General features: G+C 35.1%; 2 protein-coding genes across 5 annotated transcripts; one reads left to right on the forward strand and one right to left on the reverse strand.

Annotated features, from left to right (window-relative positions):
• The first annotated feature begins 1,005 nt into the window (after positions 1-1,005).
• Positions 1,006-5,257, forward strand: LOC140791836 (prohibitin-1, mitochondrial-like). The gene is made up of 6 exons (XM_073142500.1): positions 1,006-1,206; positions 1,288-1,521; positions 2,025-2,141; positions 3,024-3,194; positions 3,326-3,538; positions 4,816-5,257. The coding sequence occupies exons 2-6, from the start codon at positions 1,348-1,350 to the stop codon at positions 5,014-5,016; spliced, it is 876 nt and encodes a 291-aa protein (XP_072998601.1). The 5' UTR covers positions 1,006-1,206; positions 1,288-1,347; the 3' UTR covers positions 5,017-5,257.
• Positions 5,258-7,031: 1,774 nt separating this feature from the next.
• LOC140791837 (uncharacterized) lies at positions 7,032-9,383 on the reverse strand. 4 transcript variants are annotated; one of them, XM_073142502.1, is made up of 4 exons: positions 9,093-9,383; positions 8,754-9,021; positions 7,720-8,036; positions 7,032-7,506 (listed from the first exon to the last, which is right to left on the reverse strand). In XM_073142502.1, the coding sequence occupies exons 3-4, from the start codon at positions 7,996-7,998 to the stop codon at positions 7,360-7,362; spliced, it is 426 nt and encodes a 141-aa protein (XP_072998603.1). In that variant the 5' UTR covers positions 7,999-8,036; positions 8,754-9,021; positions 9,093-9,383; the 3' UTR covers positions 7,032-7,359. The 4 variants fall into 4 exon arrangements, with proteins under 4 accessions (XP_072998603.1, XP_072998604.1, XP_072998605.1 ...); XM_073142503.1 differs by having other exon boundaries at positions 8,795-9,021; positions 9,093-9,382; XM_073142504.1 differs by having other exon boundaries at positions 8,795-9,021; positions 9,089-9,382.
• Positions 9,384-12,183: the final 2,800 nt, after the last annotated feature.

Raw genomic sequence — 12,183 nt, forward strand, 5'->3', positions numbered from 1 at the left:
TAGGAGATAAAAGTCAAGATAAAAAATATGCTGGAAAATATAAGTATCTTAACATGAATTTCGTATAAATTTTCAGCCCAAATTTAAGTAGAGCCGGTACATATTAATGATGAATTAATTATAAAATTAAAAGAGCTCATAGAGTGCTTTAGTGTTAGACATTTACTTATTCAATTTTATAAAGTAAAGTGAATGAAAATTAGTTTTAAGAAACTATAATGACAACAGAAGATAAATAAAAATGAGTTTAATATCACATTAACTATTTATTAAACGTTGGTTGATATATAAGTTTTACTTACACTTTAGAAAAAGTATCAAATTTCACTTTGGCTTTGGGGCCTAAGGGTAGTCGTTTATATAGATAAAGTAATTTATGCAAGCTAACTCAACCAAATAAGCATCCCTCAGCAAAATTTGTCCGGCTAAGTGAGGCTAAATTTTAACAATAGTAAGATTGAGCTTAAAACTAAAATATTATATATATATATATATATACTAGATGTGTATTATTTTTTATAATAAAATGCACTTAATTTATATAAGGGATTCACAAAATTTTTATTTTTATTTTGTTAAAAACTAAAGGGGTTTGCAAATGCCCTGCTCTAGGCTATGGGTAATGGGTTTCATAATTTGTATTGATTATTTTAGAAAGTTATAATTCTTACTTATATTATAATTTTTTGAAAACCAATTATAGCATAATTGGAAATACTAAGGTGCACGTCTTGATTTTTAAACAATTATATAAGTTGAACTAAGATGACTTCTATCCTCTATGCATTGAGAGTAGTTTTCTGTTTTCATAACTTTGTTGTATGATTAATGACCAAAATATAATTCAAATCATCTTAAACTTTTAATATGGAATTCATAGTCTAACAAAATTTTCTACGATGATGATGCCACGTCAGAATCCCGGCTCTAATGAGCTAGTCTGCTGCCACGTCACTATATTACAAGAAATATATAAAACGAGCTATGAGCACACATAATTTTCTTGCAGTAATTATTTGTAATTTTATTGCTATAATTCCATATTTAATACCATTTTCCCATGTTTTCTAGCTCGTCTTTTACTCTTTAGCACAAGTTTTCCCATGTCGTCATAATTTATCTACACACTCGATCTCATCTTCCAGAACCCCGCCGCAAAACCCTAAAACCCTAAAACCCCTCACCGCTCGACCGCATCGCCGCCCAGTGAGCTCTCCCTCCCTCCCTCCACTCTCTCTTCTACTTCCTTTTCGGCGTAATCCGTGATCATTTCTCATTTCTTTCTAGGGATTTTAGTGCCTCTGACGAAGCAAGAAGAGATCGAGATCTGGAGAGGGGGAGAGAAAGATGAACTTTAATAACGTGAAGGTACCGAAGGTTCCTGGATCGGGGGCGGCGACGCTGGTGAAGGTGGCGCTCATCGGCGGCACCGTCGTCTACGCCGCTCTTAACAGCCTCTACAATGTCGAGGGTGGTCACCGCGCCATCGTCTTCAACCGTATTCAGGGAATCAAGGACAAGGTCTTCTTTTCTCTCTCGCAATTTCTAATTGGCTCGATCTTTGATCCTTTAGTTTGTATTTGATTGCCTCCGGTGGTTTCGTCTTTTGCTCCTTTATCTTCAGTTTTCTGTGTAATATATGTACCAAATTTCGTTCTTTTGCACGACGTGATTAGTAAGATGACGTGAGTTGATCATCATTGCTTTGGGAGCTAGAGGTTCCTGTCGTAATGTAGTTGATTTGGTGCTTGCTAGACGGGCAGGAAGTTTGTAGGATTTGCCGTATCGTCATTTTTGGTCCACTATCTTTTGGCTACTGAATATAGGAAAATTTTACTGAACTGAAAATAATACTTCTATTGCTTTTAACGAGTGAAATGGTTCATATTTTTGACTACTGGATGCTTTAGATTGGTATATTTTGTGCCCCTTGATATGGTTTTTGCTATATCCTTTTTTTCTTTTCTTTTCTTTTACTGAGAACCATCCAGTTGTTCTTAACGTCAAGGAAACGTTTTATCCAGGTATACCCTGAAGGAACACATTTGATAATTCCCTGGTTCGAGAGGCCTATCATTTATGATGTCCGTGCTCGACCCCATCTTGTAGAGAGTACTTCTGGAAGCCGTGATCTTCAAATGGTACCTTTTACTCAATTCACAATGTATTTCTATGGTAGGAATTTCATGTGTTTTCGTTATTGTGGCCTATTTACCTAGTCTGCAGCATGTGCTGGGTAGCAAATAACGATCTTTAAATTTCAGAATATATATTGCAAACTTGGTTTATAGGAGCTGCATTTGTCAATATTTCAATTTTTTCCCCTGCAAATACATTAAATACTGATCTTTCATAGTGAAGAATTCCTCTGTTGAATATTTTGAAAGAAGATATTCCATTTTGTGCATAGTCTCTTGCTATTACACGTTCCATGTTTTGCATGACTTGTGGAGAGTCAATTTGGAAGCCATGATCCTCAAATGGTATTTATGATCATTTTTGACATATACATCTTTAGTTGGAAATGTGAGTTTTATAGTTTGAAGGGTTTCTTATCTAGTTTGTGGTGTGTGGTAGTCAAATATGATCCTAAAGCTTCTGAATTTTTGTTTACTGGCGAAACTTTACTCACAGGAGGTATTCATCAATAATTCAATTTGTCTGCAGGACATTAAATATTGCTTTTGGATGTTATTTATTCTTTCCTTGTTATTCCTCCATTGAATTTTTGAAACACGGTGCATTCTTTTGTTATCAGTCATTCCATATTGTGCAAGACTTATATCGGAGCAAGTGTTTATTGAGCTTTTTAACTTACAATATAATTTTATGTACCTGTATTGTCAAATTATTCTTTCAATCCTTCTAAATAGCTTGCTAGATCAGTACATCCATGTGGCCGTTGGACTGTAAAACTGTAATAAAAGTTAGGGACGGGCCTATGTTGTTCTCACAATGGTATGCTCTTCCATTGCCAATTGATATATAACACCAGTTTTGTTGAAGCCTTTTTGTCTTGACAGGTGAGAATTGGTCTTAGGGTACTTACCCGTCCTCTGCCAGAGAAACTACCTACAATATATCGAACCCTTGGGGAGAACTATAATGAGAGAGTTCTGCCTTCAATTATTCATGAGACTTTGAAAGCTGTGGTCGCACAATACAATGCTAGCCAGCTGATCACACAAAGAGAGGTGTCTTATTTTTCTCACCTATTTAAGTACTTTTGTATACACATTATAAAATGGGTTGATATCAAACTGTAGGAAATATGATAGGTTTAGATGATTGATATCAATTGAAGAATGCCGTTATTTTTATCTAGACTGTTAGTAGGGAAATTCGGAAGATACTGACGGATAGGGCCCGGAACTTCAATATGGCGCTGGATGATGTGTCCATTACAAGCCTCAGCTTTGGGAAGGAGTTTACACTTGCAATCGAAGCTAAACAAGTTGCGGCACAAGATGCTGAGCGTGCTAAGTTCATTGTTGAAAAAGCGGAGCAAGACAAGAAAAGTGCAATTATTAGAGCTCAGGTGAGAAAATCTATAAATCGTTCAAGATGATATCCCCTGGTTTTATACTAAGATTTTTGGTTTTAATTGAATCACATTTTTCTTGCTTTACCTAATTAGTTGTCACAAGTTCTTCTTGGGGTAAGTGATGGGAAGATAAATAAGGTTGGTGGGCAATAAGTAGGTAGCACTGTATTGTGAGTTATCCTTAGTTTGAATCAGAAGTGTGGGGGTAATACAATAGCTTCTGAGTGTTCTTTATATGTCTACTAAACTCAAGTGTTCATCATTTAATCCTTAATCGTGTGTTAGTAGGAATGCAATATATTCTCTTAGTCTTCTGTGAGGTCCATAAGTTCTGTTTACTTTCTCGGAAAGTGTAAGGGAAAAGTAAGGGCTGTTTCATATGCTGCTACACCCACACCCACCCTATGCTGCTCCACCGATCACAGTGATGCCTTTTGTTCCATGAGCGCATTAATCTTGTCTTGTGGGGATTGTGAGACCTGGCGATGCGGATATGCACATTAAGTCAATAGGAAGAGGGTGGGGTGGAGTTGGTAATGGAAGCAAAGGGAATATAGCAAGGGAACTACCATTCGTGAGTGGGAAATCTATTAACACAGAGTAGCTATGGATTTATAATGTCTTTGCCAACAGAAGCTTTGAGCAAAGTACCAAAGCAAAAGATTCACACAACCATGGAATTCCTTATGCGGGAATGGCAGGTTTTTGACGATGCCTGAATTATTTTATACCTGTCAGCAGATTAAGACTAGGCAATATGGGTTGGCTAAAGTTGTAATCAGTTACATTCTGAAAGTTATACCAGATTAATCAAGTTTTACCCTAAAATTTGCATTCCAGAGCTTATTTGTCTGTATGACAGGGTAAATCTTATCTTAATTGCTTATTCTAAAAACTAATACATCATAAAGTTTGTTAGCACTATCTAGTTATGGTCTGTGAAAAGGAAAGTAAGAAAGAAAGCACTTTTTGTCTTACCAATAATATGTTGTTGGAGCAAGAGAAAGGCTTTTTAGAATAGGATTGAGATGAGAGAATATCCCCTTATGGCTACAGCTTGAAATATTGTTGTGAAGTAACTTGAATAACTAGACAGTGCTAACAAACTTTATGATGTATTAGTGCCTTATAAAATTGCAAAGTGCCTTCTAAGGTTGACACAGCATCTAGGATACAACCTTATTGCAATATTTTATTAATGAAGTAAAGATGATAATTTTATCTCAAAGACATGGTAAGCTAAGCAAATATTATTCTTCTCGTGTTTGCAGGGTGAGGCAAAGAGTGCAGAGCTTATTGGTGAAGCAATTTCCAGCAACCCAGCTTTTCTTGCTTTAAGGCAGATTGAAGCTGCAAGAGAAATAGCTCATACAATTGCAAACTCATCCAACAAGGCGTTCCTCAACGCCAATGATCTGTTACTGAATCTTCAGCAGTTGAATGTGGAAAATCCGACCAAACAGAAGAAGTGAAAAAGTCATTCGTCCTCCTGTTTTTAGTTCCATGACATTAGAGAACTTTCAAATGGAATGCGATTTCACCGGAAGTGTATAACCTGAATTTCCTGATCAAGTAGCTTTTATATTTTGCTGGAGCAGAATTTTGAAACCTGCCCTTTTTCAATTTGCAGATCAATATATTTGTTGTCATCTCATGGATTTCAGTAAGTCAGTTCTAAAACTTTTTGCAGGATGTTCTCTTGCCTTTCGCTAATTTGCCTTTCTATTCCGTGACTCTGTGATAATCTGAAAGTGATATTTGTGTAGGATTTAGTCTGGTGTATTCCAATACTACTCTGCATGTCTAATATCGGAAACCTTTTATTAAAAACTTGCATTTCATGTTGAACTTAGGAAGATCTTTGGTGTCATGTTACTGAAAATCTCTGTGATACTAGAAACGTATCGTTCGAGAGTTGTGAGTTTATTTTATTTATTTATTTCTTTTTTTGAGAATACGAGTTAAGAGTAATTGTAAGAAGCTTCCTGCGTTCGTATTCTCTTTCTCGTCAGTTTTTTTGGTTCTTATATAATTGCCACAAAGTTCTTTTTTTAACTACAATATTTTTTTAGAAAAATTAGCCATCACGGTATAATAAGCTTCGCTAGAAGCAGAGATAAAAAACTGAACAAGCTTAGCATGAAAATCTCCAACCCAGTTATAATTATAACCTAAGAATCTTCAACATAAATAATTTTATAATTTATTGATAATTTATGAGTTAGGTTAATAATATCATTAGTAAGACTTTGATGCCATTTACCATGTTGACAGGTAGTACCGAGTCTGACTTGATCCATAGGTATGGCAATGTTCTTGTCAAGAAGCATAGGAGAGCTCGTGATTCGTGAATGCTCACAACTGTTGTGTATACTGTAAAGAAGAGAGCGAGCTAAAGTTGCTACACCGGACCCTGCAATAATTGAAGTGTAGTTAGTTTGTCGGACTATGAAGTTTGCCCCCACCAAACTTGACTTGGACTTGGCTTGGCTCATGAATGGGTTGTTTGTGGTTCAAAAATTCTCACACAGTGGAAGAATGGTGCGGCATGGACTCGGCTTCCAGGTTGCAAACTAACAAGCCAGACTCATGTAAGTATGCAACAAGCGGATATTGACTAAGTGCACTCAATTTTTTTTAAAAAAAATATTATAACTGCCATTATAGTCTTTAAAATATTATAATTATCACTCAAATATTCCAACTCTTTGATAATTGTCAATAGAGTTAATTTTTTTGATGGAATGTTGATAGAATATTTAAATTAGATGATTATTAAAGTAAATAATACCAATGTTTTTTTTTCTAAGAAAAGTAAGATTTCTTTTTGTGGTATGATATAGGGGCAATATTCGATAGCTTTAAAACTATTTTAAATAATTTGTACATGTGCAAAATGGTTTTATGCTTATCTAAGTTAGTTTTAACGGTGATTATCTAAATTTAAACAAAATGATATTTTTGAAGGAGCCCAATAATTTTGGCGGCCGTTATAATATTCTGAAGAATGTAGCGGCTTATATTATTTTAAAAGTTTTTGGCGTGAATTTAGATATCTGTACTTAAAAAAGATCTTAAAGTTTTAACAATAAAAACATTGGAATTTTATTGAGAATTAAGTGCATCTATTTTCTACGAGATTGTGTAGAAAGAGCCCAAACTTGCTACTTTAGAGAATTAATTATGTAAAAATTCTTTTCTTTTTGGATAAAAAGAGAAGTCAATTGGAGCTTATAAAACCATAAGTTTTGTTTGCTTTGAGTTGAGAGACTTCAGAGTTGAGTAAGGAACCTCTACACTTATTTAATAATTAAATATTTTTTTATCAAATTTATTTTTAAAAAATTAAGGCTAAAAAATAATACTAGCTAACCCAGTTCGAAGCTTAACTCAACGGATCTTTTTGTTGGTCAGGAACATAGTTTATTCGCAGCGACCAATATTTATTTGGCACGTGCCAGACAATTTTGTACCCAAGCACAGCAAATTCAAAAGAAATATTCCATGTGCTTTTAAAATCTTTATTTGCTATTTATCCAGATGCAGATTAGTAACATGAAGGAAACTTGTAATCTGATCTTTATCACCGACAATTAACTCTCATCTCAGCCACCTTGAGATTTCTTGCAATAAACTGATAGATGGAGGTGGAAACTTGCACAGTTCTTTCAACTCAGAAAAATAATGGGCCTTTCATATTAACAGTGGGAATAATCACATCACGTAGAAGCAGAGTGAAGTGTGAATTTGATGGTCATGACACACAGAGTTGCAGTCCCTTTGCTTCCTTCCTCTACAATGGAACTTTTGGAAGATTATTGAGGATCAAAGAAGTCGTGATCGTGCGGAGGCCAATGTATCCCTTCCCTTGAGCAAGGAAGAGGAGCTGGTTGAGCGAGATAGGTTGGATATCGCTGCCCTGGCATCAGAACTGAGACATCAGAGGAGAACAGGGACTCCACCTGACATTAAGCAAATTGGCACTATCAATTCTTGATTCTGAAAACACAATGCTATACATATATATATAGATAGATAGATTTGTAGCATAAAGTTTCTGGAGGATAAGAGTGGCAGATGAATCCATCTATTAAGGATTCAGCATAGGAAGAAATTTTCGATAAAGAAGGAATGTTTGAGAGGCCTGCATTGTGTTACCATTGCATTGAACATACCGTCGCGGGGCAGCGAATCTTCTCAAGTGATTGAGCTTCTGGTTGTCCTTGCTCGGGGTCATCGTTTTCGTGACTAAGAAAAGAAGCCCTTGGTCTGATTAGATGCTCAAATATGGCCATGATAAGGAACATCGAAATTAGTATGGCAGTGGCAGCAAATCCAAAAGAAATGGCATTTGAGGATGTGCCGAAGTCCTTCAGAGAAGCATCTCTATCACTTGTCTCTGAGGAAGTCGGGTCTCCAGTCCATGACCTTGCTCTCTCACCAAAGTCATTCATGGTATTTGTAGTCTATTTCCAGGCTGACTGCTCTTTTCCTGTGTGATGATGTAGTTTGTGGATTTAGAATGGAAGAGATTATCTGATAACCTTTCATGGGATGTAAGCAAATATGCATTTGAAGCTAAGATACATTAGCTACAAGTTTCATAAGCAAAGCAACGGTAAATTGGGTCAGATATTGTGAATTACTCTCATGAACTGAACAGAATAACTACAAGGTTTGATAATTTAAGACAAACTTCCTAATAGACTATCTAACCCATGCAAAATGTCTACATATTTATAGAGCATTATTATACAGCCAAAAGTCTAGCATTGCTGTGATTAGACCAAAAAATATCAGTACTTTCAAATTAACAACAAATTAGCATCTTGCTTCTGCTTTTATATCATTTATCAGCTTAAACACAGGAAGCCTGCTATGCAACTAGCATGGAAGACAAATATAAAGCTACTTCCTTCTTATATTGCTTATTATAGTCTACAATGTTGATATTTCAGAAGCTTCGAACCAGACTCCTGGAAAATAGATTAATAATGTCAGTGACCATAAAATTTACGACGGCAAGTCTTTAGCAAGAATACTAACTTTTATTATGTAAAAGCATCGAACATTGCAATAAGAAATTCTTGTCTTCACATTTTTTTTACACATGAAAGATTCGAAATTCTTCACAAAGACACTTGCAGCAAATTATCATTCTGTTAATGATAGATGAGTAGAATTGGTTCAGAGGGAATAGAAAATTCACCTGCCTGAAGCTCCAGTTCCATTCAAACACTAATTGATTACCTGAAAAGAAGAAGTCCTCCTGCTAGTACTACTATTTTTGGTAACCAACACTTCCGCAAGATGTAATCAATGAGCAACCTGTGCGTCTTCAGTATCCCTTGCCGTTCTCTGAGTCGTGCTTCTTTCCACTCTTAAAACAAAACCAGTACTGCGGTACTAAGAGATGTATAGCAATTAATTGCAAGCATGAGTGGAGGGCTTGATTGGTTGTTTAAAAAGCCAATGCTCTGTTCCAAAAGATCAGTTAGGCAATGTCATGGTAACAAAAAGATGCAGCAGAGTGCAGTAACCTACATACTTCCAACCACCAGCCATGAAAAGAAAAGCTGCTATACAGGATATTGATTTCATGCTACGAAAGGCTGCAACCATGGCCCAAAATAATTTCAAAATCACAGTTAGAGCTATCTAAAAGTGTGATATGATCCCATACAGTAACAAATAAAGGACTCCAACTGGAGGAAAAGAAGAGGGGGATATGAGCTTAGAGATCTTACAAATATATACTGCCAGGGTAACATGATTCAATAGAGGAAAGAGAGAGCGTCACCTAAAAAGACTCAAATGGTCTAGGCATGACAAAGATATAAAAGAGAAAGGAAGGGATTAGCAAATTTTTCACCTTGATGATGATGCCTGCTATAATGGACCATAGGTCCTTGTTGGCAACAAGAAAAGCCAATGTAGCAAAAATACCCATTTGGACTTCTAATGGGAGCATCAAGAAAAGGCAAATAGAATTTGCAAAAGATTGCTAAGGATCAAGCACCCTTTGCTTTGAAGGCAATATTTATGAGCAAGCACAAGAAATGCTATAATTACGACGCACACTATAAGGAGAGAAGAAAGACAAGGAAGCATGGTCTTTTGAGGCTATAATGCATTTCATGGTCCACCATTAACATGTCAATAACTGTGTCTCAGAAGGTAAAAGCTCGCCAAGACCATACTAACTTGTAATGTATAGTCCGCTTTTCATTTTGGATTGAGGTACTTCCTCATTTATCATATTTCAGATTTAAGAAGGTTGGTATCTTACACTAAATTAAGAAAAACATCGACAACTATGGACCTAATAGTCGAGATCTTCAACTCACATAAATTGATGAATTCAGGCTTTTCTATTAATGTAGGATGAAAGACCTCATAATTCACGCAATCCACACACAGTAGAACCAAGCTCAGTTGAGCCTTATCTTCCTGGAACTAATCTAGATACACAGAAAACTATGAGAAATGACAATCCTCAGACTATATTACACTTGCAGACTATGATGCAGTAAAAATAAGGCATAAAAATATTGTACTAATACCAACTTTTTCTCAGAAATCAGAAGGAAGGAAACTAATTTGTGCACTAGGGTCTTTAAAGGAATTAGCATATTGCCATAACCTAGGTCAATTCAATCCCAAAAGGAAAGGGTCCCCACAAGAAGAACAAGACATAAAGTAGAAACCAAATAAGTAAAGCATATCTTTGGAGCTCTTCTTCTTTTTTTCTTGCATCAGAACCCCAAACACAAGCAATCATTCACAAGAAACAAAATCCTGAAGGGAAATGATAACAAGAACAAAAGCCATTATCTTATTGAGTTGTCTGTAATTGACAAAAGGAAGCATGAAGGCAGAATAAATCTTCTTGAGAAAAAGAACAAAATTTAACAAAAATATTAGTAAGGCCTACAAATTAGCATCAAAGAATCAAACAACAAGAAAAGAGCAGATAAAGACACAACATTTGGAGAACTGAAGCTAAAAAAACTGCTACATTTCAAATAACCAATGCATGAACAACAATTTAATGGGTCCCTTGAGAATCGTAGACAGTCTGGTATTTGCAAGTCAGAAACCAACAGTAAGCAAGATTGGGTCACAATATACCATGTACAGTTGTAAGTGGCCACCAAAACATACCAAAATCTAAAAAGGAAAGGAAGAAAAGGGCAGAGAAAGAATTAGTATGATGAAATGTAAACACTCTTTTTTTTTCCTGCAAATTTTATGGCTGAGTTAGTAAATTACATCCCATCTGAGAGAACCTTTTGAGGAATGACGATCCTAGGAGGAATAGGAGACAGAATTAATGCAAATTTTAGAAGTAGTGATACTTAAACAAATAAATTAGAGAAAGTAGAGGTACTTGTGTAATTGTGTTGCAGTGATTCCAGAGACCACTTGCATGTGGAGGGCTCACATGTTTCTTTTCTCACCAAAAGAAAGGAAGGTGGGGACTGGGGACCAAGTTGAAGGTATTATTTTGAGGGGAAAAGGAAAAGGAAATGCAGGCAAGATATCGAAAAGGAAAAAGATCTGAAGACTTCCCAGAGAAGAGAGTTTCTCTTCTCGATAAGTTATAAATATTTAAATTAATCATAGGGGGAACTCATAATCTGGTAAAAGATTCACCAAATGTCACTCTCTAACTTTATGAGATAATTCGAACTCATAATCTTGACATGGATTAATACATAGATAGGTTTACAGTGGTCAGCTTATTGAGAAGAGAGATACAGGACGTGGACAGGAGGAATCAGAGGTTAAGAAAACTAAATATAGTAGACTCCTGCTTTTGGGTGTCTGATCTCTTTCATTGCAAGATAACAAAAAAAGATGAGTAATAGTGATCAGCTATATAATTCAAAGTTTTGTGTCTAACTAGATATTTAACATGGTATTAGTATAAACTCTTTTCTTTTCTAGAGATCAAATTCTTATTAACTTTTATTTTTAATATCTATTATAGTGCAGTATAGGAGGACATATATCAAATTTTCTTTTTTCTAGAGTTGGTAGAGGGATAGATTTGTTGAAAGCAAACGCCGAGAAGTCCATCTTCAAAATTACTCCTAGGAGTGACAGAGGAAGACGGCAAAAGCATAGTTCGAAGTTTCATTTCGGTTTTAATTTTGGCTTGATAAAAAAAAAATATTTTAATTTTCGTTTTGGCTTTATTAAGTAATAAAATATTTCGATCGGTTTCAATTCTATTTTTTTAAATCAATTTTGGACCGCTTTTAATAGTTTTTTAATCTTATTTTTCAATGCATCACGTAATGTCTAATAACATTAAGAAATAAGGCTGATATTGAGTTATACCTTCCACTGAGGGGAGGGACAAAAATTCAAACCATGAAAAGAAATTAACAAGTTCTCATTATTTATACAAATGTTTAAGTACCATTCACCATTAATTGAGAATCAGATTGTAATCTTAGTCACTAATTAAACTTAACTATACCAAAAATCTACTAAAATGTTTTTTAATCTAACTTGGCCTGACATATAAAGTTTTATTTTTTTTCTTTTGGCATAAAGTTTTTTAAGGGAATGTGGTAGGCAGGATTTGTTTTTTATAAAAAAAATCTAAGATTAATATAATAATTACAGGT

This window comes from Typha latifolia, chromosome 7, assembly GCF_019914945.1.
Source record: "Typha latifolia isolate L0001 chromosome 7, TyphaL0001v2, whole genome shotgun sequence".
Taxonomy (NCBI): Eukaryota; Viridiplantae; Streptophyta; class Magnoliopsida; order Poales; family Typhaceae; genus Typha; species Typha latifolia.